Source organism: Cyanistes caeruleus, chromosome 32, assembly GCF_971803275.1.
Source record: "Cyanistes caeruleus chromosome 32, bCyaCae1.hap1.1, whole genome shotgun sequence".
NCBI lineage: Eukaryota > Metazoa > Chordata > Aves > Passeriformes > Paridae > Cyanistes > Cyanistes caeruleus.
In genome coordinates, this window is record NC_141733.1 from 1309536 (window position 1) to 1334745 (window position 25210).

The following is a 25210-nucleotide window of genomic DNA, read 5'->3' on the forward strand; positions in this document are numbered from 1 at the left end:
GTGGGGGGGGGTCATTGTCACCTCTAGGTGTGGCTTGTCACCTCCCCCACCCCAAAAAATGTCACCAAGACCCCCCAAAATGGCCCCAAATCCCCCCGAAATGGCCCCAAATCCCCCCAAAATGGCCCCAAATCCCCCCAAAATGTCCCCAAATCCCTCCCAAATGTCCCCAGGACCCCCCCAAATCGCTCCCAAATGTCCTCAGGACCCCCAAAATGTCCCCAAATGTCCCCAAACCCCCCCAAGTGTCCCCAAAATGTCCCCAAGAACTCCCCAGGCCACGCCCCCTTTCGCGTAAGCCACGCCCCTTTTATGGACACGCCCACAGCGCTGTTGGAGCGCTCTGATTGGTCCGTTCTGATCCCGCCCCCCTGCACGACAGCTCCCGGCGGCCCCCGTTGTCAATCACAGCCAGCACATCTTCTGATTGGGTGAAGCCGCAGCCCCTCCCGCTTTTCCATTGGCTGATGCGGCCGCGGGGCTCCGCCCCTCCGGTCACCTTATTTGTTGTTCGTCCCGCCCTCCCGCGTTTCTCCGCTTCCCATTGGTAGAGCTCCGCGTCACTCACCTCAAACCCCGCCTCTTCACCGCCTTCCCTCCTCCGCATTGGCCACGCTATTTTTACCCTCCTATTGGCCGCTGTGCTGTCCATCACACTTCCCCTACCACCCATTGGTGGAGCTCCGCGGGGCGGTTCCCTCTTTGCTTCCCATTGGCGGAACGCGAAGGCGGGCTCTGCGCTGATTGGTCAATGCTCCTCTTAGTCCTGCCCCCTCCGTGAGGGCTTGGCGGAGCCGCTGTTTGTGCACTCGGGGCCGCGCCGGGAGGGCCCGGAGGTACCGGGGGAGGGGGCGGGGGGCGAGCCCGGTGGGACCGGGAACGTTCCGGGGGCGGCACCGAGGGCAGCCGGGCACCGAGAGGAACCGGGAGGGACCGCGCCGAGCCGGGCCCGACGCGCTGAGGGCGCTGAGGGCGGGACCCCCCCGGGTGGGGGCTTGAGGAGGGGGTTCGAGGCCTGAGGGGGCCGCGGTCGCCTCATCCCGGGGGGCTCCGGACCGGGATCCCCCGGAGGGGTCGGGCTCGGCCGGTTTGGGGCTGAGGGGAGCGGCGCTGCTTCTTTATGAGGGGGATCCCCCATTTAAGGGGGATTTTTTCTGTCCCCTCCTCGTTATTGGGGTGTTTCGCCCCCTCGTTTCTATTTTTGGGATGTTTTTCTCGCTCTTTTGGGGGTGTTTTTCCTGCCCCACTCCCCATTATTGGGGTATTCCCCGTGTTTTAGGGGTGTTTTCCATTCTAGTTTCTATTTTAGGAATGTTTTCCTCGCTTTTTGGGTTTTTTCCCCCTTTTCTTTCCCATTTTGGGGGTGTTTTTTGCCCCTCGTTATGGAGGGTTCTGATCCCTGGGTTTGGGATTCCCTCAGGGTTTGGGATCCCCCAAAGTTTGGATTCCCCGGAATTTGGGATCCCCCGGAATTGAGGATCACCCAGAGTTTGGGATCTCCCTCAGGATTTGGGGTGATCCCATCCCAGATCCCGTTCCAATGGGGTTGATCCCATCGCAGATCCCATCCCTGTGATGTGATCCCATCCCAGTGGGGTGATCCCATCCCAGATCCCATCCCACTGTGCTGATCCCACCCCAGTGAGCCGATCCCGTCCCGAGGGAGTTGATCCCAGTGTCCCGATCCCATCCCGAGGGAGTTGATCCCAGTGTCCCGATCCCATCCCGAGGGAGTTGATCCCACTGAGCTGATCCCACTGTGCTGATCCCACCCCAGTGAGCCGATCCCATCCCGAGGGAGTTGATCCCAGTGTCCCAATCCCATCCCGACAGGGTTGATCCCAGTATCCCGATCCCACCCCAGTGAGCCGATCCCACTGTGCTGATCCCATTCCAGTGTCCCGATCCCATCCTGACAGGGTTGATCCCAGTGTCCCAATCCCAGTGAGCCAATCCCACCCCAGCGAGCTGATCCCAGTGAGCCGATCCTATCCTGACAGGGTTGATCCCAGAGTCCTGATCCCATCCCAGTGAGCCGATCCCAGTGTCCCGATCCCAGTGTCCCGATCCCAATGTCCCGATCCCACCCCAGTGTCCCCATCCCAGTGTCCCGATCCCATCCCAATGTCCCGATCCCAGTGTCCCAATCCCATCCCAGTGTCCCGATCCCATCCCAGTGTCCCGATCCCAGTGTCCCCATCCCAGTGTCCCGATCCCAGTGTCCCGATCCCAGTGTCCCAATCCCAGTGTCCCCATCCCAGTGTCCCGATCCCAGTGTCCCCATCCCAGTGTCCCCATCCCAGTGTCCCGATCCCATCCCAGTGTCCCCATCCCAGTGTCCCCATCCCAGTGTCCCCATCCCAGTGTCCCCATCCCAGTGTCCCCATCCCAGTGTCCCGATCCCATCCCAGTGTCCCAATCCCAGTGTCCCCATCCCAGTGTCCCCATCCCAGTGTCCCAATCCCAGTGTCCCCATCCCAGTGTCCCGATCCCAGTGTCCCGATCCCATCCCAGTGTCCCGATCCCATCCCAGTGTCCCCATCCCAGTGTCCCCATCCCAGTGTCCCCATCCCAGTGTCCCGATCCCAGGCCGCGTTGATGGCAGGCGCTGCCGTGTCCCCGCAGGATCCCAGCCCGTCCCAGCTGCGGGGCCATGGCCGGGCGCGGCGCCCAGCGCCCCAACGGGCACTCGCAGCCCAGTAAGATCTGCCAGTTCAAACTGGTGCTACTGGGAGAGTCGGCCGTGGGCAAATCCAGCCTGGTGCTGCGCTTCGTCAAGGGCCAGTTCCACGAGTACCAGGAGAGCACCATCGGCGGTGAGCCGGGATCTGGGGATCCCACGGGGATCTGGGGATCCCAGAGGGGTCCGGGGCTGTCCTGGGTGGGATCTGGGGTGATTCCAGGCTGGGATCTGGGGTGATTCCAGGCTGGGATCTGGGGTGATTCCAGGCTGGGAACTGGGGTGATTCCAGGCGGGGATCTGGGGTGATTCCAGGCTGGGATCTGGGGTGATTCCAGGCTGGGATCTGGGGTGATTCCAGGGTGGGATCTGGGGTGATTCCAGGGTGGGATCTGGGGTGATTCCAGGGTGGGATCTGGGGTGATTCCAGGTGGGGATCTGGGGTGATTCCATGGTGGGAACTGGGATGCAGGGAGGGCTTTTTGGAAGGTTTTGGGACACCCTGGGAGGGTTTGGGATGCACTGAGGGATCTCAGGCTGGGTTTGGGATGCACTGAGGGATCCATGGCTGGGTTGGTGACACTCTGGTGACACTCTGGGCTGTCCCTGGCTGGCTCTGGTGACACTCTGGGCTGTCCCTGTCCCCCCCAGCCGCGTTCCTGACCCAGTCCGTGTGTCTGGACGACACCACGGTGAAGTTTGAGATCTGGGACACGGCGGGGCAGGAGCGCTACCACAGCCTGGCCCCCATGTACTACCGGGGGGCTCAGGCTGCCATCGTGGTCTACGACATCACCAACCAGGTATGGGGGGCTTGGGGGGGATTTGGGGGGGCTTGGGGGGGATTTGAGGGGAATTTGGGGTGATTTGAGGGGATTTGAGGAGGATTTGGGGGCTCTTGAGGGGGTTTGAGGGGTGACCATCGTGGTCTATGACATCACCAACCAGGTATGGGGGGCTTGGGGGGATTTGAGGGGAATTTGGGGGGGATTTGAGGGGATTTGAGGGGTTTGGGGGGCTCTGAGGGGGTTTGAGGGGTGACTGTCGTGGTCTAGGACATCACCAACCAGGTATGGGGGTCTTGGGTGGGATTTGGGGGGGCTTGGAGGGGATTTGGGGGGATTTGAGGGGATTTGAGGGGTTTGGGGGGCTCTGAGGGGGTTTGAGGGGTGACCATCGTGGTCTATGACATCACCAACCAGGTATGGGGGGCTTGGGGGGGATTTGAGGGGAATTTGGGGTGATTTGGGGAGGATTTGAGGGGTTTGGGGGGCTCTGAGGGGGTTTGAGGGGTGACCATCGTGGTCTATGACATCACCAACCAGGTATGGGGGGCTTGGGGGGGATTTGAGGGGAATTTGGGGTGATTTGGGGGGGATTTGAGGAGGATTTGGGGGCTCTTGAGGGGGTTTGAGGGGTGACCATCGTGGTCTAGGACATCACCAACCAGGTATGGGGGGCTTGGGGGGGATTTGAGGGTAATTTGGGGGGGATTTGGGGGGATTTGAGGAGGATTTGGGGGCTCTGAGGGGGTTTGAGGGGTGACCATCGTGGTCTATGACATCACCAACTAGGTATGGGGGGATTTGGGGATCTCAGAAGGGTTTGAGGTGAATTTGAGGAGGATTTGGGGGTCTCAGAGGGGTTTGAGGTGAATTTGAGGAGGATTTGGGGGTCTCAGAGGGGTTTGAGGTGAATTTGAGGAGGATTTGGGGGTCTCAGAGGGGTTTTGGGCCGGATTTGAGGAGGATTTGGGGGGTCTCACAGGACTCCTGAGTCATTTTGAGGTGAATCTGACAGATCTGGGGGCTCGGGGGGTTGAGAAGTGATTTGATGAGGGGTCTCCAGATTATTTGGGGAGGGGTCTGAGGCTGCACCCCCTCCCCAGGAGACGTTTGCCCGCGCACGGGGCTGGGTGAAGGAGCTGCAGCGCCAGGCCAGCCCCAGCATCGTCATCGCCCTGGCCGGCAACAAAGCCGACCTGGCCAGCAAGAGGATGGTGGAGTACGAGGTCAGGAATGTTGGGAATTCCGGGAATTTTTTGGGAATTTTTGGGGGGGAATTTGGGGGATTTTTTGGGAATTTTTTTGAAATTTTTGGGGATTTTTTGGGAATTTTTTTGAAATTTTTGGGGATTTTTTGGGAATTTTTTTGAAATTTTTGGGGATTTTTTGGGAATTTTTTTGAAATTTTTGGGGATTTTTTGGGAATTTTTTTGAAATTTTTGGGGATTTTTTTAGAATTTTTTGGGGGGAATTTGGGGGATTTTTTGGGAATTTTTTTGAAATTTTGGGGGATTTTTTGGGAATTTTTTGGGGGGAATGTGGGGGATTTTTTGGGAATTTTTTTGAAATTTTTGGGGATTTTTTGGGAATTTTTGGGGGGGAATTTGGGGGATTTTTTGGGAATTTTTTTGAAATTTTTGGGGATTTTTTGGGAATTTTTTGGGGGTAATTTGGGGGATTTTTTGGGAATTTTTTTGAAATTTTTGGGGATTTTTTGGGAATTTTTTGGGGGGAATTTGGGGGATTTTTTGGGAATTTTTTTGAAATTTTTGGGGATTTTTTGGGAATTTTTTTGGGGGGAATTTGGGGGATTTTTTGGGAATTTTTTTGAAATTTTTGGGGATTTTTTGGGAATTTTTTGGGGGGAATTTGGGGGATTTTTTGGGAATTTTTTTGAAATTTTGGGGGATTTTTTGGGAATTTTTTGAGGATTTTTTGAGATTTTTTTTGAGATTTTTTGGGGATTTTTTTATGATTTTTTAAAAATTTTTGGGGATTTTTTTAGGGGGATTTTTGGGATTTTTTTGGGATATTTTTTGGGATTTTTTGGGAATTTTTTGAGGATTTTTTGAATTTTTGGGGGATTTTTTTGAGGATTTTTTTTAAGATTTTTTTGGGATTTTTTTGGGATATTTTTTGGGATTTTTTGGGAATTTTTTGAGGATTTTTTGAATTTTTGGGGGGATTTTTTTGAGAATTTTTTTTAAGATTTTTTTGGGATTTTTGGGGGGGATTCTTGGGATTTTTTGGGAATGTTTTGGAGATTTTGGGGGATTTTTTGAAATTTTTGGGGGGATTTTTTTGAGGATTTTTAAAAAATTTTTGGGATTTTTTTTTTTTTATTTTGGGGGATTTTGGGGTTTTTTGGAGGATTTTTTTGGGGATTTTCTGGTGTTTCAGGGAGGAATTTTTTGGGGTGTTTTTGGGGGGTTTTTGGGGTTTTTTGGGGGGATTTTTTTGGGGGATTTCTGGCAGGTTTTCTGGTGTTTCATGGACGATTTTTGGGGTTTTTTTGGGGTTTTTTTGGGGTGTTTTTGGGGTTTTTTTGGGGTTTTTTTGGGGGGATTTCTGGCAGATTTTTTGGTGTTTCGTAGAAGATTTTTGGGGGTTTTTGGGTTTTTTTGGGGGTTTTGGGTGTTTTTTTTGTGGGTTTTTGGGAGGATTTTTTGGGGGGATTTCTGGCAGGTTTTCTGGTGTTTCATGGAAGATTTTTGGGGGTTTTTGGGGTTTTTTGGAGGATTTTTTGGGGGATTTCTGGCAGGTTTTCTGGTGTTTCATGGACGATTTTTGGGGTGATTTCTGGCAGGTATTTTGGTGTTTCATGGAAGATTTTTGGGTTTATTTGGGGTTTTTTGGGGTTTTTTGGGGGGATTTTTTTGGGGGATTTCTGGCAGGTTTTCTGGTGTTTCATGGAAGATTTTTGGGGGTTTTTTGGGGGTTTTGGGGGTTTTTTTTGTGGGTTTTTTGGAGGATTTTTTGGGGTGATTTCAGGCAGGTTTTCTGGTGTTTCATGGACGATTCTTGGGGTGTTTTTGGGGTGTTTTTGGGGTGTTTTGGGATGTTTTTGGGGTGTTTTGGGGATGTTTTTGGGGTGTTTTTGGGGTGTTTTGGAGTGTTTTTGGGGTGTTTTTGGGGTGTTTTTGGGGTGTTTTTTGGAATGTTTTTGGGGGGTTTTTGGGGTGTTTTTGGGATGTTTTTGGGGTGTTTTTGGGGTGTTTTTGGGGTGTTTTTTGGGATGTTTTTGGGGTGTTTTTGGGGTGTTTTTGGGATGGTTTTGGGGTGTTTTTGGGGTGTTTTTGGGGGGTTTTTGGGGGGTTTTTGGGGGGTTTTTGGGGTGTTTTTGGGGTGTTTTTGGGATGTTTTTGGGGTGTTTTTGGGATGTTTTTGGGGTGTTTTTGGGGTGTTTTTGGGATGGTTTTGGGGTGTTTTTGGGGTGTTTTTTGGGGTTTTTTTGGGGTGTTTTTGGGATGTTTTTGGGGTGGTTTTGGGATGTTTTTGGGATGTTTTTGGGGTGTTTTTGGGGTGTTTTTGGGGTGTTTTTTGGGGTGTTTTTGGGGTGTTTCTGCTGACGTTTCCCCGCAGGAGGCGCAGGCCTACGCCGATGACAACAGCCTGCTGTTCATGGAGACCTCGGCCAAAACAGCCATGAACGTCAACGACCTGTTCCTGGCCATCGGTGAGGGCAGCCTGGGGGGTCCCAGGGGGGTCCCAGGGGGGTCCCAGGGGGTCCAGAGGGGTTTGGGGATGGTCTCAGAGGAGTCCTGAGGGGTTTTGGGGGGACTCTGAGGGGTTTTGGGGGGTCCCAGGGGGGACTCTGAGGGGTTTTGGGGGGTCCCAGGGGGGTCTGGGGGGTCCCAGGGGGGTTTGAGGAGGTCTCAGAGGGGATTTGGGGGGTCCTGAAGGGGACCCTGAGGGGTTTTGAGGGGGCTCTGGGGGGTCTCAAGGGGTTTTGGAGTGGTCCCTGAGGGGTTTTGGGGGGACTCTGAGGGGTTTTGGGGGGACTCTGAGGGGTTTTGGGGGGACTCTGAGGGGTTTTGGGGGGTCCCAGGGGTCCTGAGGGGTTTTGGGTGGTCCCTGAGGGGTTTTGGGGGGGCTCTGTGGGGTCCTTGAGGGGTTTTGGGGGGGTCTCGGAGGGGTTTGGGATGGTCTCAGAGGGGTTCTGAGGGGTTTTGGGGGGGTTCTGAGGGGTTTTGGGGGTCCTGAGGGGTTTGGGGGGGGTCTCGGCGGGGTCTGAGGGGTCTCAGGAGGGTTTTGTTGGGTCCTGAGGGGTTTGGGGGGGTCTCAGAGGGGTTTTGGGGGGTCCCAAGTAGTCCTGAGGGGTTTTGGGGGGGCTTTATGGGGTCCTGAGGGGTTTTGGAGGGTCCCGAGGTGTTTTGGGGGCTCTGGGGGGTCTCAGAGGGGTTTGGGGGGGTCCTGAGGGGTTTTGGGGGGTCCCGAGGGGTTCTGGGGGGTCCCAGGGAGGTCCTGAGGGGTTTTGGGGATCCCAAAAACCCCAAACCTTCCCAAATATCCCCAAATATCCCCAAACGATCCTGAGTGACCCCAAACCACCCCAAACCCTTCTGGGTGACCCCAAATGACCCCAGCGCCCCGTGGGTGACCCCGAGTGACCCCGGTGACCCCGGGTGACCCTGGGTGACCCCGAGTGACCCCGAGTGACCCCGAGTGACCCCGGGTGACCCCGGGTGACCCCGAGTGACCCCGGGTGACCCCGGGTGACCCCGGGTGACCCCGAGTGACCCTGGGTGACCCCGGGTGACCCCGAGTGACCCCGGGTGACCCCGAGTGACCCCGGGTGACCCCGGGTGACCCCGGGTGACCCCGTGCCCCCGTTCCAGCCAAGAAGCTGCCAAAGACGGAGCCGCAGAGCTCGGCCGGGGCCGGGGGCCGGGGCCGGGGCGTGGACCTGAGCGAGCAGAGCCCGCAGGGCCGCGGGCAGTGCTGCAGCAACTGAGGGATCTGCTGGGATCTGCTGGGATCTGATGGGATCTGCTGGGATCTGCTGACATCTGATGGGATCTGCTGGGATCTGCTGACATCTGATGGGATCTGCTGACATCCACTGGGATCTGACCCACACCCAGCCCCCGCGGGCAGTGCTGCAGCAACTGAGGGATCCGCCGGGATCCGCCGGGATCTGCCGGGATCTGCTGGGATCTGCTGACATCTGATGGAATCTGACCTACGCCCAGCCCCCGTGGGCAGTGCTGCAGCAACTGAGGGATCCGCTGGGATCCAGCCCAAATCCAGCCGGGATCCAGCCCAAATCCAGCTGGGATCCACTGGGAGCAAGCCAGGATCCAGCCCAAATCCAGCCGGGACCGAGCTCAAATCCAGCCAGGATCGAGCTCAAATCCAGCCAGGACCGAGCCCAAATCCAGCCAGGATCGAGCTCAAATCCAGCCAGGATCGAGCTCAAATCCAGCCAGGACCGAGCCCAAATCCAGCCAGGATCGAGCTCAAATCCAGCCAGGACCGAGCCCAAATCCAGCCGGGATCGAGCTCAAATCCAGCCAGGATCGAGCCAGGATCCAGTGGGATCCAGCCAGGATCCAGTGGGATCGAGCTGCAGCCCAGCCTGCAGGGCCAGGGCAGTGCTGCAGCGACTGAGGAGGGATCCACTGGGATCCAGCCGGGATCCATCGGGATCCAGCCAGCTTACAGCGAGGATTCCAGCCCAGATTCCCACCCCGATCCCAGCCCGGATCCCACCAGATCCCAGCCCCGATCCCGCCCCGGGACTCTCCCCGAGCTCCTCTCCCAGCACTTTCTGAAGCTTCCAAGGATCCTCCTCAGCACCAGATCCCTCCTGGACCCTCCAGATCCCTCCTGGACCCTCCAGATCCCTCCTGGACCCTCCAGATCCCTCCTGGTTCCAGCAGGCCCCACTTGGATCCAGCAGATCCCTCCCGGATCCTCCGCATCCCACACGGATCCTCCAGACTCGCCTGGGATCCTCCAGGGCCCTCCTGGCCGCACCAGATCCCGTTTGGATTCACCAGATCTCCCACAGATCCCACCGGATCCCTCCTGGATCCCTTTCCGGGATCCCCACGGCTCTCCCCAGGACCGGACTGGCGAGGATTCCCGGACTGTCCGTCCGTCCCCGCGGGATCCTCGGACGCTCGGATCCCCCCGGATCCCCCCGGATCCCCCCGGATCCCTCCCCTGGGATCTGGGGATCCCGGAGCCGCCCGGGATGGATCCTCCAGCGATTCCTGCGGGATCGGCCGTTCCCGGGGGACGGGAGCTGCAGGGGACACGGGGGGACACGGGGGGACACGGGGGGGACACGGGGGGGACACAGGGGGGACCTGGTGTCTGGGGTGGCCCCGTGGGTGATGTCCCCTCGGCCGTGTCCCTGTGGTCATTCTGGTCATGGTCACCTCCAGGTGATGTCCCCTGAGTGACCTCGGCCGTGTCCCTGAGGTCATTCTGGCCGTGGTCACTTTCCGGTGATGTCCCCATGGTCATCCTGGCCATGTCCCCGTGGTCATCCTGGCCATGGTCACCCCCCAGTGATGTCCCCTGAGTGACCTCGGCCGTGTCCCTGTGGTCATTCTGGTCATGGTCACCCCATGGCGATGTCCCCATGGTCATCCTGGCCATGTCCCCGTGGTCATCCTGGCTGTGGTCACCTCCTGGTGATGTCCCCATGGTCATCCTGGCCATGTCCCCCGTGGTCATCCTGGCCGTGGTCACCTCCAGGTGATGTCCCCTGAGTGACCTCGGCCATGTCCCTGTGGTCATTCTGGCCGTGGTCACTTTCCGGTGATGTCCCCATGGTCATCCTGGCCATGTCCCTGTGGTCATTCTGGCTGTGGTCACCTCCCGGTGATGTCCCCTGAGTGACCTTGGCTATGGTCACCCCACAGTGATGTCCCCATGGTCATCCTGGCCGTGGTCACCCCATGGCGATGTCCCCATGGTCATCCTGGCCATGTCCCCATGGTCATCCTGACCGTGGTCACCCCATGGCAATGGCCTTGTGGTCACCCCACAGTGATGTCCCCATGGTCATCCTGGCCATGTCCCTGTGGTCATCCTGGCTGTGGTCACCTCCAGGTGATGTCCCCTGAGTGACCTCGGCCATGTCCCCGTGGTCATTCTGGTCATGGTCACCCCACAGTGATGTCCCCATGGTCATCCAGGCCATGTCCCCCGTGGTCATCCTGGCCGTGGTCACCTCCAGGTGATGTCCCCTGAGTGACCTTGGCTATGGTCACCTCCAGGTGATGTCCCCTGAGTGACCTTGGCTATGGTCACCCCACAGTGATGGCCCCTGAGTGACCTCAGCCGTGTCCCCGTGGTCATTCTGGTCGTGGTCACCCCACGGCGATGTCCCCATGGTCATCCTGGCCATGTCCCCATGGTCATCCTGGCTGTGGTCACCTCCAGGTGATGTCCCCATGGTCATCCTGGCCATGTCCCTGTGGTCATCCTGGCCGTGGTCACCTCCAGGTGATGTCCCCTGAGTGACCTTGGCTATGGTCACCTCCCGGTGATGTCCCCTGAGTGACCTCAGCCGTGTCCCTGTGGTCATTCTGGTCATGGTCACCCCACGGCGATGTCCCCATGGTCATCCTGGCCATGTCCCCGTGGTCATCCTGGCCGTGGTCACCTCCCGGTGATGTCCCCTGAGTGACCTTGGCCATGGTCACCCCACAGTGATGTCCCCATGGTCATCCTGGCCATGTCCCCGTGGTCATCCTGACCGTGGTCACCCCATGGCAATGGCCTTGTGGTCACCCCACAGTGATGTCCCTGTGGTCATCCTGGCCGTGGTCACCTCCAGGTGATGTCCCCTGAGTGACCTCGGCCGTGTCCCCGTGGTCATCCTGGCCGTGGTCACCCCACAGTGATGTCCCCTGAGTGACCTCGGCCGTGTCCCTGTGGTCATCCTGGCTGTGGTCACCCCCCAGGTGCCATCCCCAGGTGATCCCAGTGGTGGCCTCCACGTCCCCAGGGGGTCCCAGTGGTGGCCTCGATGTCCCCAGGTGTTCCCAGCCATGGCCACCCCCAGGTGCCACCCCCAGTGTCCCCTCCCAGTTTGTCCCTGTCCCCATCCCGGGGCCATCCCAGTTTGCACTTTATGGGGTCAGGTGTCCCCTCGGCCCTGTCCCCGTGTCCCCGGGCTGGCAGCGAGGGGACAGCGAGGGGACAGGGAGGGGACAGCAGTGCCACCCCCCTGCCCTGTGTCCCGGTCCCTTCCGGACCCTCGGTGTCCCCACCCTGTCCGGGGGCCACCCCAAGGTTGGGGACACCTGAAATTTGGGGACACCTGGAATTTGGGGACACCCAGACTTGGGGACACCCAGAATTTGGGGACACCCAGACTTGGGGACACCCGGAATTGTCCCCCCAGGCGCGGGGGGTGGCAGCTGTGGGGTGGAGGGACCCGGTCCTGTATGAAACCCCTGGGGTCACCTCGGGGTCACCCTGGGGTCACTCTGGGGTCATTCCCGGGGTCACCTTGGGGACACCTCGGGGTCATTCTTGGGGTGACTCCGGGGTCACCTCAGGGTCATTCCTGGGGTCACCTCAGTGTCACATTGAGGACAGTCCTGGGGACACCTTGGGGTCATTCCTGGGGTCACTGGGGACACCTCGGGGTCATTCCTGGGGTCACCTTGGGGTCATTCCTGGGGTCACCTTGGGGTCACTCCCGGGGTCACTCCAGGGCCATTCCTGGTGCCTCTGGAATTGTCAACCTCGATGTCCCCAGGGTGGGGACGGAGCCTGCGGGGTCCCGGCCCTGTCCCCACCCCCGGGGACACCTCGGGGACATTCCCGGGGTCACTTCAGGGACACCTCGGGGACATTCCTGGGGTCACCCTGGGGACATTCCTGGGGTCACTTCAGGGACACTTTGGGGTCAGTCCTGGAGTCACCTTGGGGACATTCCCAGGGACATTCCTGGGGACACCTCGGGGACATTCCTGGGGTCACTTCAGGGACACCTTGGGGTCAGTCCTGGGGTCACCCTGGGGACATTCCCGGGGTCACCCTGGGGACATTCCTGGGGTCACCCTGGGGACATTCCTGGGGACACCTCGGGGCCATTCCCGGGGTCATTCCCGGTGCTCCAGAGCCTCTGGAATTGGTGACATCGCTGTCCCCAAAGTGGTGGCCCCCATGTCCCAGCCCTGGACCAAACAGGGACACTGCAGCTCCTGGCACTTTTTATTTTTTTTTTTTGGGGTTGTTTCCTTTATTTTTCTTTAGTTTTCCTTTTTTTTTCTTCTCTTATTTTATTTTATTTCATTTCATTTTATTTTATTTCATTTTATTTTCATTTTATTTGAATTTTTTTTTTTCTTTTAATTATTATTTTTTTTTCCTCCTTGCTTTGGGAAGCTCCTCCCTCGCGGTGAAATAACAATCGTGATAACCACAACGTCGGGTCGCTGATTTACCCATGTATTTAATGTAAAAAAACCCAACAACAACACAAAAAAACAAAACAAAGGAAAAAAAACCCAAAAAAATTCCATAAAAAACAAGAATTCCCAACTTTTTGTGTGCTCAGGGAGGGGACGTGGCAACGACACCGAGGCCATCCGGTTGCCAGATCGCGGCCCTGCCCTGATAACGCTTATCAGAGCTCGCAGCTGCCCGGCACCTCTGGCTTTTTTCCCCTTTTTTCCCTTTTTTTCCCGTTTTTCCCCCAAATTCCCAGCGGGAAATTCGGGAGCGGCGCTGCCCCTTTAAATCGCCGTGGCCGCTTTAAGACCCCCCTGGTGCCGCGCGTGGTGTTGCCCCTTTTAAGGCGGCGTTGGTGGGGCCCACCTCGCGTGCGGCCACGCCCAGTTGGCCCCCGTTAAAGTAAACAGGGGGGGCGTGGCCAGGGTGGGTCGCGCGCTCCCCGAGGCCACGCCCATCGCCCCCCTCTTAAAGCGGCCGCGCCCGCAGGGACATCGCGGGACCGGAACCGTTACGCAGGTGAGCGGCGGCGACAACCGGGACCGGGGGGGGAACGGGGAGAACCGGGAACGGGAATGGGGCGGCGAAACCGGGATCGGGGTGAGGCTGAGGGGAGGGAGAACCGGGACCGCGCTGGGGCTGGGGGGGGAAAACAACGGGGAGCGGAGGGGCTGGGGACAACCGGGGCTGGGCTGGGCCTGCGGCGGGGACAACCGGGACCGGGACGAGGGTGGGGAGGGGACAACCGGGACCGGGATGGGGGTGGGGAGGGGACAACCGGGACCGGGATGGGGATGGAGACTCGGGGACTGGGACCGACCGGGCCGGGGACAACCGGGACCGGGCCGGGGACAACGGGGACCGGGCCGAGGCTGCGGGGATGTAACGGGGACCGGGCTGGGAATAACCGGGACCGGGCTGGGGACAACCGGGACCGGACTGGGAATAACCGGGACCGGACCGGGAATAACCGGGACCGGGCCGGGAATAACCGGGACCGGACTGGGAATAACCGGGACCGGGCTGGGAATAACCGGGACCGGGCCGGGAATAACCGGGACCGGGCCGGGAATAACCGGGACCGGGCCGGGAACAACCGGGACCGGGCTGGGGCTGTCGGGACCGGGCCGGGAATAACCGGGACCGGACTGGGAATAACCGGGACCGGGCCGGGAATAACCGGGACCGGACTGGGAATAACCAGGACCGGGCCGGGAATAACCGGGACCGGGCTGGGAATAACCGGGACCGGGCTGGGAACAGCCGGGACCGGGCCGGGAATAACCGGGACCGGGCCGGGAACAACCGGGACCGGGCCGGGAACAACCGGGACCGGGCTGGGGCTGTCGGGACCGGGCTGGGGACAGCCGGGACCGGGCCGGGAATAACCGGGACCGGGCCGGGAATAACCGGGACCGGGCTGGGGCTGTCGGGGGGCGGAACCGGGACCGGGCCGAGGCTGCGGGGATGTAACGGGGGCCGGGCTGGGGTTGCGGAGGGGCAGAACCGGAGCGGGGAACCGGGCGCGCTCGTGTCGCCGCAGAGGTCCCCGACTGTCGCTTCCCCCGGCAGCGTCCCCGGGGCCGTTTCCCGGTGCCGGTGCCCGTCACAGCCGCGCTCTCCCGTCCCGCCGCCGCCGCCGCCGCCGCCGCCGCCGCGATGCTGCTGCTCCGGGCCATGGCCGGCCGCAGGTAGGAGCGGCCCCGCCGGGGCTCCCCGTGTCCCCCCGGTGTCCCCCGGTGTCCCCCGGTGTCCCCCGGTGTCCCCCCGGTGTCCCGGGACCGCTGTGACCCCGCTGTCCCCGCAGGCTCCCGCCGCTGACGCAGCTGCCCCGGGGCTGCTCCCGGTTGGCCGCCGGTAGCGCGACACCGGGGGGACAACCGGGAGCGACACCGGGGGGACAACCGGGAGCGACACCGGGGGAACAACCGGGAGCGACACCGGGGGGACACCGGGGAGCGGCACCGGGGGGACAACCGGGAGCGGCACCGGGGGGACAACCGGGAGCGGCACCGGGGGGACAACCGGGAGCGACACCGGGGGGACAACCGGGAGCGACACCGGGGGGACAACCGGGAGCGACACCGGGGGGACACCGGGGAGCGGCCCCGGTGCTGGCGGCGCTGCTCGGGCTCGGGGCCGTCCTGGCCTACGGAGAGCGGCAGCGGAGGGTGAGCGACACCGCGGGGACACCGCGGGGACACCGGGGGGACACCGGGGGGACACCGGGGGTGGTGGCACCGGGACGGGGGGGCGGGGACAGCTCGGGGTCCTTCCCCGGGCCGGGGACACCGAGGGTGCGGTTGGAGCCCGGCGGGAGGCGGCACCTGGAGGGGCGGATCCCGGTGAGAGGTGACACCGGGACAGCGGGAAGCCGGGAGGGGGGTGGCACCGGGGGGTGGATCCCGGGACAGGGGTGGCACCGGGACAGGGGGATCCTGGGACAGTGGTGACACCGGGACAGTGGTGACACCGGGACAGTGGTGACACCGGGACAGGGGGATCCCGGGACAGGGGTGGCACCGGGACAGGGGTGGCACCGGGACAGGGGGATCCCGGGACAGGGGTGGCACCGGGACAGGGGTGGCACCGGGACAGGGGGATCCCGGGACAGGGGTGGCACCGGGACAGGGGTGACACCGGGACAGGGGGATCCCGGGGGAAGGGGGATCCCAGGACAGGGGTGGCACCGGGTCAGGGGTGGCACCAGGGAATCCCAAGGCAGAGGTGACACCGGGTCAGGGGTGGCACCGGGACAGGGGGATCCCGGGGAGCGGTGACACCGGGACAGGGGGATCCCAGGACAGGGGTGACACCGGGACAGGGGTGACACCGGGACAGGGGGATCCCGGGGTTTTGGTGACACCGGGATCCCGGGGAGGGGGTGACACCGGTATCAGGGGTGACACCGGGATCAGGGGTGACACGGTGACACCGGGATCAGGGGTGACACCGGGATCAGGGGTGACACGGTGACACCGGGATCAGGGGTGACACGGTGACACCGGGATCAGGGGTGACACCGGGTTCAGGGGTGACATGGTGACACCGGTATCGGGTGACACCGGGGAGGGTGACACCAGGATCGGGGGTGACACCGGGTTCAGGGGTGACACGGTGACACCGATATCGGGTGACACCGAGTTCAGGGGTGACACGGTGACACCGGGTTCAGGGGTGACATGGTGACACCGATATCGGGTGACACCGGGGAGGGTGACACCGGGTTCAGGGGTGACACCGTGACACCGGGTTCAGGGGTGACACCGGGTTCAGGGGTGACACGGTGACACCGGGTTCAGGGGTGACACCGGGTTCAGGGGTGACACCGTGACACCGGTATCGGGTGACACTGGGTTCAGGGGTGACACGGTGACACCGGGATCAGGGGTGACACTGGGATCCCGGGGAGGGGGTGACACCGTGACACTGGTATGGGGTGACACCGGGTTCAGGGGTGACACCGGTATCGGGTGACACCGGGATCAGGGGTGACACCGGTATCGGGTGACACCGGGTTCAGGGGTGACACGGTGACACCGGGTTCAGGGGTGACATGGTGACACCGGTATCGGGTGACACCGGGATCAGGGGTGACACCGGGATCAGGGGTGACACCATGACACCGGTATCGAGTGACAGCGGGTTCAGGGGTGACACCGGGATCAGGGGTGACACCGGTATCGGGTGACACTGGGTTCAGGGGTGACACGGTGACACCGATATCGGGTGACACCGAGTTCAGGGGTGACACGGTGACACCGGGTTCAGGGGTGACATGGTGACACCGATATCGGGTGACACCGGGGAGGGTGACACCGGGTTCAGGGGTGACACCGTGACACCGGGTTCAGGGGTGACACCGATATCGGGTGACACCGGGTTCAGGGGTGACACCGGGTTCAGGGGTGACACCGTGACACCGGTATCGGGTGACACCGGGTTCAGGGGTGACACCAGGATCAGGGGTGACACCGGTATCGGGTGACACTGGGTTCAGGGGTGACACGGTGACACCGGGATCAGGGGTGACACTGGGATCCCGGGGAGGGGGTGACACCGTGACACCGGTATCGGGTGACACCGGGTTCAGGGGTGACACCGGCATCAGGGGTGACACCGGTATCGGGTGACACCGGGTTCAGAGGTGACACCGGCATCAGGGGTGACACCGTGACACCGGTATCGGGTGACACCGGGTTCAGGGGTGACACCGGTATCGGGTGACACCGGGTTCAGGGGTGACACCGGGTTCAGGGGTGACACCGGGATCAGGGGTGACACCGATATCGGGTGACACTGGTATCGGGTGACACCGGGTTCAGGGGTGACACCGGGTTCAGGGGTGACACCGGGATCAGGGGTGACACCGGGTTCAGGGGTGACACCGTGACACCGGTATCGGGTGACACCGGGATCAGGGGTGACACCGGGTTCAGAGGTGACACCGGCATCAGGGGTGACACCGTGACACCGGTATCGGGTGACACCGGGTTCAGGGGTGACACCGGTATCGGGTGACACCGGGTTCAGGGGTGACACTGGGTTCAGGGGTGACACCGGGTTCAGGGATGACACCGTGACACCGGTATCGGGTGACACCGGGATCAGGGGTGACACCGGGTTCAGGGGTGACACCGTGACACCGGTATCGAGTGACAGCGGGTTCAGGGGTGACACCGGGATCGGGTGACACCGGGTTCAGGGGTGACACGGTGACACCGATATCGGGTGACACCGAGTTCAGGGGTGACACGGTGACACCGAGTTCAGGGGTGACACGGTGACACCGGGATCAGGAGTGACACCGGGTTCAGGGGTGACACCGTGACACCGATATCGGGTGACACCGGTATCGGGTGACACCGGGATCAGGGGTGACACGGTGACACCGATATCGGGTGACACCGGGATCAGGGGTGACACCGTGACACCGGTATCGGGTGACACCGAGTTCAGGGGTGACACGGTGACACCGAGTTCAGGGGTGACACGGTGACACCGGGTTCAGGGGTGACACCGGGTTCAGGGGTGACACGGTGACACCGATATCGGGTGACACCGGGTTCAGGGATGACACCAGGATCAGGGGTGACACCGGTCTCGGGTGACACTGGGTTCAGGGGTGACACGGTGACACCGGGATCAGGGGTGACACTGGGATCCCGGGGAGGGGGTGACACCGTGACACTGGTATCGGGTGACACCGGGTTCAGGGGTGACACCGGGATCAGGGGTGACACCGGGTTCAGGGGTGACACCGGCATCAGGGGTGACACCGTGACACCGGTATCGGGTGACACCGGGTTCAGGGGTGACACCGGTATCGGGTGACACCGGGTTCAGGGGTGACACCGGGATCAGGGGTGACACCGGGATCAGGGGTGACACCATGACACCGGTATCGGGTGACAGCGGGTTCAGGGGTGACACCGGGATCAGGGGTGACACCGGGATCAGGGGTGACACCATGACACCGGGATCCGGTGACACCGGGTTCAGGGGTGACACCGGGATCAGGGGTGACACCGTGACACCGGTATCGAGTGACAGCGGGTTCAGGGGTGACACCGGTATCGGGTGACAGCGGGTTCAGGGGTGACACCATGACACCGGGATCCGGTGACACCGGGATCAGGGGTGACACCGGTATCGGGTGACACCGGGTTCAGGGGTGACACGGTGACACCGATATCGGGTGACACCGGGTTCAGGGGTGACACCGGGTTCAGGGGTGACACGGTGACAGCGGGTTCAGGGGTGACACGGTGACACCGAGTTCAGGGGTGACACCGGGTTCAGGGGTGACACGGTGACACCGGGATCAGGGGTGACACGGTGACACCGATATCGGGTGACACCGGTTCCGGGGTGTCCCGCTGACCCTCCCGGTGCCCGCAGAGCGCCCAGGCCGCGCAGGCCCCGCCGGCCCCGCCGTACCCCCGTTACACCCGGGCCGAGGTGGCTCAGCACCGCACCCCGAGCGAGCGCGTGTGGGTCACCTACGGCACCGACGTGTTCGATGTCACCGAATTCGTGGAGCTGCACCCGGGGGGACCGGACAAAATCCTGCTGGCGGCCGGAGGAGCGCTGGAGCCTTTCTGGGCCCTCTACGCCGTTCACAGCCAGCCCCACGTGCTGGAGCTGCTCCGTGACTACAAAGTGGGCGAGCTGAGCCCCGAGGACGCGGCGGCGACACCGGGGGACACCGCGGACCCGTTCGCCGGGGACCCCCCTCGCCACCCGGCGCTGCGGGTGAACAGCCTGAAGCCTTTTAACGCCGAGCCCCCGCCGGAGCTGCTGACCCAGAGTTTCCTCACCCCCAACGAGCTTTTCTTCACCCGTAACCACCTCCCGGTGCCCTCGGTGGAGCCGGGCTCCTACCGGCTGCGCGTGGAGGTTCCCGGTGGCCGAGCGCTGTCGCTGTCGCTGGCCGAGCTCCGCCGCCGCTTCCCCAAGCACGAGGTGACGGCCACGCTGCAGTGCGCCGGTAACCGGAGATCCGAGATGAGCCGCGAGCGCCCGGTCAAGGGGCTGGACTGGGGCATCGGGGCCATCAGCACGGCGCGCTGGGGCGGAGCGAGGCTCCGGGACGTGCTGCTGGCCGCCGGTTTCGGCGACAAAACCGGAGCCACCGAGGACTGGCACGTGTGTTTCGAAGGGTTGGACGCGGACGCCTCCGGGGCTCCTTACGGAGCGTCCATCCCGTTAAAACGGGCGCTGAGCGCCGAGGCCGAGGTGCTGCTGGCGTACGAGATGAACGGGCAGGAGCTGCCGCGGGATCACGGCTTCCCGGTGCGGGCGGTGGTGCCCGGTGTGGTGGGGGCCCGCAGCGTCAAGTGGCTGCGGAGCGTGGTGGTGTCACCCTCGGAGAGCCCGAGCCACTGGCAGCAGAAGGATTACAAAGGGTTCTGCCCGTCGGTGGATTGGGATTCCGTGGATTTCCGCAGCGCTCCGGCCATCCAGGAGCTGCCGGTGCAGTCGGCGATCACCGAACCGCGGCCCGGGGCCGCCGTGCCCGCCGGGGAGCTGACGGTGAAGGGATACGCGTGGAGCGGAGGAGGAAGGGAGGTGATCAGGGTGAGAGGGGGAAACGGGGTGGGTGGGGGGAAATGGGGGGAAAAGTGGGGGAAAAGTGGGGGGAAATGGGGGAAAAAGTGGGGGGAAAGTGGGGGGAAATGGGGGAAAAAGTGGGGGGAAATGGGATAAATGGGTGGGGAAAAGTGGGGAAATGGGGTGGGAAAATGGGGAAAAGTGGGGGAAAAGTGGGGGGAAATGGGGGGAAATGGGGGAAATGAGTGGAAAAATGGGTGGGAAAATGGGGGAAAAGTGGGGGAAAATGGGGGAAATGGGGTGGGGGAAAATGGGGGAAAATGGGATAAATGGGTGGGGAAAAGTGGGGGAAAATGGGGGAAAAGTGGGGAAATGGGTGGGAAAATGGGGAAAAGTGGGGGAAAAGTGGGGGAAAGTGGGGGGAAATGGGGGAAAAAGTGGGGAAATGGGGAAAAGTGGGGGGAAATGGGGGGAAAGTGGGGGAAATGGGTGGGATAATGGGGAAAAGTGGGGGGAAAATGGGGGAAAAGTGGGAGGAAATGGGTGGAAAAATGGGTGGGAAAATGGGGGAAATGGGGGAAAAGTGGGGGAAAATGGGATAAATGGGTGGGGAAAAGTGGGGAAATGGGTGGGGAAATGGGGAAAAATGTCCCAATGTCCCCAGTGTCCCCAGTGTCCCCAATGTCCCCAATGTCCCAAATGTCCCCAATGTCCCCAATGTCCCCAACGTCCTTCTGTCCTCAATGTCCCAATGTCCCCAATGTCCCTGTGTCCCCAATGTCCTTCTGTCCCCAATGTCCTCAATGTCCCCAATGTCCCAAATGTCCCCAATGTCCTTCTGTCCTCAATGTCCCCAATGTCCCAAATGTCCCCAATGTCCCCAATGTCCTTCTGTCCTCAATGTCCCCAATGTCCTCAATGTCCTTCTGTCCTCAATGTCCCCAATGTCCTCAATGTCCCAAATGTCCTTCTGTCCCCAATGTCCCCAATGTCCCCAATGTCCCTGTGTCCCCAACGTCCTTCTGTCCCCAATGTCCCTGTGTCCCCAATGTCCCCAACGTCCTTCTGTCCCCAATGTCCCTGTGTCCCCAATGTCCCCAATGTCCTTCTGTCCCCAATGTCCCTGTGTCCCCAATGTCCCCAATGTCCCTGTGTCCCCAATGTCCTTCTGTCCCCGCTGTCATTGTCCCTGCTGCTGCCCCCCCGCACGGGGGTGGGTGGGGATGGATCTCCGTGCCAATTAGCGTTAATTAGCAGTAATTCCCGGCCCGCAGGTGGACGTGTCGCTGGACGGGGGCCGCACGTGGCGCGAGGCCGCTCTGGGGCCGCGGCCGCAGCGGGGCCGGGGCTGGGCCTGGGCGCTCTGGGAGCTGCGAGCGGCGGCGCCCGCGGGGACCCGCCTGGAAATCGTCTGCAAGGCCGTGGACAGCAGCTACAACGTGCAGCCCGACAGCGTGGGGGGCATCTGGAACCTTCGGGGGGTGCTGAGCAACGCCTGGCACCGCGTGGGGGTCACTGTCACCCCCTGAGGGTCACTGTCACACCATGAGGGACACTGTCACACACTGAGGGTCATTGTCACACCATGAGTGTCACTGTCACACCATGAGTGTCATTGGGGTATGGGGTATTGGGTATTGGGGGGCATCTGGAACCTTCGGGGGGTGCTGAGCAACGCCTGGCACCGCGTGGGGGTCACTGTCACACCCTGAGGGACACTGTCACACCCTGAGGGTCACTGTCACACCATGAGGGTCACTGTCACACCATGAGGGTCATTGGGGTGTCGGGTATTGGGTATTGGGGGGCATCTGGAACCTTCGGGGGGTGCTGAGCAACGCCTGGCACCGCGTGGGGGTCACTGTCACCCGCTGAGGGACACTGTCACACCCTGAGTGACACTGTCACACCATGAGTGACACTGTCACACCATGAGTGACATTGGGGTATTGGGTATTGGGGGGCATCTGGAACCTTCGGGGGGTGCTGAGCAACGCCTGGCACCACGTGGGGGTCACTGTCACACCCTGAGGGACACTGTCACACCCTGAGGGACACTGTCACACCATGAGGGTCACTGTCACCCGCTGAGTGACACTGTCACACACTGAGGGTCATTGGGGACACTGGGGTATTGGGTACTGGGGGGCATCTGGAACCTTCGGGGGGTGCTGAGCAACGCCTGGCACCGCGTGGGGGTCACTGTCACACCATGAGGGTCACTGTCACACACTGAGGGTCACTGTCACCCACTGAGGGTCACTGTCACACCATGAGGGTCACTGTCACCCGCTGAGGGTCATTGTCACACCATGAGGGTCATTGGGGTATTGGGTATTGGGGGGCATCTGGAACCTTCGGGGGGTGCTGAGCAACGCCTGGCACCGCGTGGGGGTCACTGTCACACCATGAGGGTCACTGTCACCCGCTGAGGGTCATTGTCACCCGCTGAGGGTCATTGGGGACACTGGGGTATCGGGTATCGGGTATTGGGGGGCATCTGGAACCTTCGGGGGGTGCTGAGCAACGCCTGGCACCGCGTGGGGGTCACTGTCACACCCTGAGGGTCATTGTCACACCCTGAGGGTCACTGTCACACCCTGAGGGTCACTGTCACACCATGAGGGTCACTGTCACACACTGAGGGTCACTGTCACACCACTGAGGGTCACTGAGGGGACAGAGGGACAGTGAGGACAGCAGGGGGACAGCGGGGACACCAACGACAGCAGGGACAGAGGGACATTGGGGACACAGGGACATTGGGGACAGAAGGACATTGGGGACATTGGGGACAGAAGGACATTGGGGACATTGAGGACATTGGGGACAGAAGGACATTGGGGACATTGGGGACAGAAGGACACTTGGGACATTGAGGACATTTGGGACATTGGGGACATTGGGGACAGAAGGACATTGGGGACAGAAGGACATTTGGGACATTGGGGACAGAAGGACATTGGGGACATTGGGGTCACAGCGGGGTCCCGAGCAGTGTCCCCATCCCCGTGTCCCAGTGAGGGCCGGGGCCACCGCGGATCCCAAAGGGCTCCAGGACCCCAAAGGTCCCACAGACCCCAAAAGGTCCCACAGACCCCAAAGGGTCCCACAGACCCCAAAGGTCCCATAGACCCCAAAGGTCCCACAGACCCCAAAGTGTCCCACAGACCCAAAAGGCTCCACAGACCCCAAAGGGCTCCAGGACCCCAAAGGATCCCAAAGATCCCAGAGACCCCAAAGATCCCAGAGACCCCAAAGATCCCAGAGACCCCAAAGGTCCCACAGGCCCCCAAAAGGTCCCACAGACCCCAAAGGGCTCCAGGACCCAAAAGGCTCCACAGACCCCAAAGTGTCCCAGAGACCCCAAAAGATCCCAGAGACCCCAAAGGTCCCACAGACCCCAGAAGCTCCAGGACCCAAAAGGCTCCACAGACCCCAAAGTGTCCCACAGACCCCAAAGGGTCCCACAGACCCCAAAGGGCTCCAGGACCCCAAAGATCCCAGAGACCCCAAAGGTCCCACAAACCCCAAAAGGCTCCACAGACCCCAAAGGTCCCCCAGACCCCAAAAGGCTCCAGAGACCCCAAAAGGCTCCAGAGACCCTCAGTTTCTATCGACCCCAAAAGATTCGATCGACCCCAAAAGGATTTTATGGCCCCTGGAGGGTTTTAGGGACCCCAAAAGTTCCCACAGCCCCCAAGGTTTTATTGACCCCAAAAGATTCCACGGACCCCGACGGGTTCTGCAGACCCCAAAAGGATTTTATGGACCCCAAAAAGGATTTTATGGACCCCAAAAAGGATTTTTTGAATCCCAAATGATTTTATGAACCCCAAAAAGGATTTTATGAACCCCAAAAAGGATTTTATGGACCCCAAATGATTTTATGGACCCCAAAAAGGATTTTATGAACCCCAAAAAGGATTTTATGGACCCCAAATGATTTTATGGACCCCAAAAAGGATTTTATGGACCCCAAAAGGATTTTATGGACCCCAAAAGGATTTTATGAACCCCAAAAAGGATTTTATAAAACCCAAAAAGGATTTTATGGACCCCAAATGATTTTATGGACCCCAAAAAGGATTTTATGGACCCCAAAAAGGATTTTTTGAACCCCAAATGATTTTATGGACCCCAAAAAGGATTTTATGGACCCCAAATGATTTTATGGACCCCAAAAAGGATTTTTTGAACCCCAAATGATTTTATGCCCCCCTCCCCAAAGGGTTCCACAGACCCCAAAAGGATTTTATGGCCCCTGAAGGATTTTAAGCCCCCACCCCAAAGGATTTTAAGGACCCCAAAGGCATCCACAGACCCCAAAAAGGATTTTATGAACCCCAAAAAGGATTTTATGGACCCCAAATGATTTTATGGACCCCAAAAAGGATTTTATGGATCCCAAAAGTTTCTGGAGACCCCAAAGATTTCCAGGGATGGATTTTGCAGCCCCAAAGGTCAAAGGTCAGCGGGGTTTTATGGCTTTGGGGTTTTATGGCTTTGGGGTTTTATGGCTTTGGGGTTTAATTGCTTTAGGGTTTAATTCCTTTAGGGTTTTATGGCTTTAGGGTTTAATTGCTTTGGGGTTTAATTGCTTTAGGGTTTAACTGCTTTGGGGTTTTATTGATTTGGGGTTTAATTGCTTTGGGGTTTAATTGCTTTGGGGTTTAATTCCTTTAGGGTTTAATTGCTTTGGGGTTTAATTCCTTTAGGGTTTAATTCCTTTAGGGTTTAATTGCTTTGGGGTTTAATTGCTTTGGGGTTTAATTGCTTTGGGGTTTTATGGCCCCGGGGTTTTATGGCCCCGGGGTTTTATGGCCCCGGGTTTACACCCCGATGTGTGAAAGTGCCTCCTGCCATAAAGATCTGGGAACTTTTATGGGTTCGGCGCCTTCCTGGGGCAGCGAGGGCGGGGTGGGATTGGGGCTGTGCCGGGAGCCCCCGACCCCAAAGCCACGGGACCCCTGACCCTAAATAACCCTGATCCTAAATAACCCTGACCCTAAATAACCCCTGACCCTAAATAACCCCTGACCCTAAATAGATAACCCCTGACCCTAAATAACCCTGATCCTAAATAACCCCTGACCCTAAATAACCCCTGACCCTAAATAACCCCTGACCCTAAATAACCCTGATCCTAAATAGCCCCTGACCCTAAATAACCCCTGACCCTAAATAACCCTGATCCTAAATAGCCCCTGACCCTAAATAACCCCTGACCCCATGGGAACCCACGGGACCCCTGACCCTAAATAACCCC

The 25210-nt window shown here is 60.0% G+C and overlaps 3 protein-coding genes across 11 annotated transcripts; all 3 read left to right on the forward strand.

Annotated features, from left to right (window-relative positions):
• The first annotated feature begins 768 nt into the window (after nucleotides 1-768).
• RAB5B (RAB5B, member RAS oncogene family) lies at nucleotides 769-12971 on the forward strand. 3 transcript variants are annotated; one of them, XR_015281279.1, is made up of 8 exons: nucleotides 769-836; nucleotides 2626-2816; nucleotides 3332-3483; nucleotides 4569-4691; nucleotides 7048-7141; nucleotides 8304-10236; nucleotides 10864-12343; nucleotides 12437-12971. XR_015281279.1 is itself a non-coding variant. In XM_086870367.1 (6 exons), exons 2-6 carry the CDS (start codon nucleotides 2654-2656, stop codon nucleotides 8417-8419), a joined length of 648 nt encoding a protein of 215 aa, XP_086726493.1. In that variant the 5' UTR covers nucleotides 769-836; nucleotides 2626-2653; the 3' UTR covers nucleotides 8420-12971. The 3 variants fall into 3 exon arrangements, 1 of the variants encoding a protein (XP_086726493.1); XR_015281278.1 differs by having other exon boundaries at nucleotides 10864-12971; XM_086870367.1 differs by having other exon boundaries at nucleotides 8304-12971.
• Nucleotides 8636-12971, forward strand: LOC147647905 (uncharacterized). Its single transcript, XM_086870329.1, has 2 exons — nucleotides 8636-11260; nucleotides 11325-12971. Exon 1 carries the CDS (start codon nucleotides 8636-8638, stop codon nucleotides 9869-9871), a length of 1236 nt encoding a protein of 411 aa, XP_086726455.1. The 3' UTR covers nucleotides 9872-11260; nucleotides 11325-12971.
• A 203-nt stretch (nucleotides 12972-13174) lies between these two features.
• On the forward strand, nucleotides 13175-24826 carry SUOX (sulfite oxidase). Of its 7 annotated transcripts, none has more exons than XR_015281271.1 (6): nucleotides 13175-13407; nucleotides 14461-14579; nucleotides 14696-15059; nucleotides 18790-19968; nucleotides 21216-23332; nucleotides 23386-24826. XR_015281271.1 is itself a non-coding variant. In XM_086870287.1 (5 exons), the coding sequence occupies exons 2-5, from the start codon at nucleotides 14548-14550 to the stop codon at nucleotides 21468-21470; spliced, it is 1830 nt and encodes a 609-aa protein (XP_086726413.1). In that variant the 5' UTR covers nucleotides 13175-13407; nucleotides 14461-14547; the 3' UTR covers nucleotides 21471-24826. The 7 variants fall into 7 exon arrangements, 3 of the variants coding, with proteins under 3 accessions (XP_086726413.1, XP_086726416.1, XP_086726414.1); XR_015281272.1 differs by having other exon boundaries at nucleotides 21216-23229; nucleotides 23286-24826; XR_015281273.1 differs by having other exon boundaries at nucleotides 21216-23009; nucleotides 23157-24826.
• Nucleotides 24827-25210: the final 384 nt, after the last annotated feature.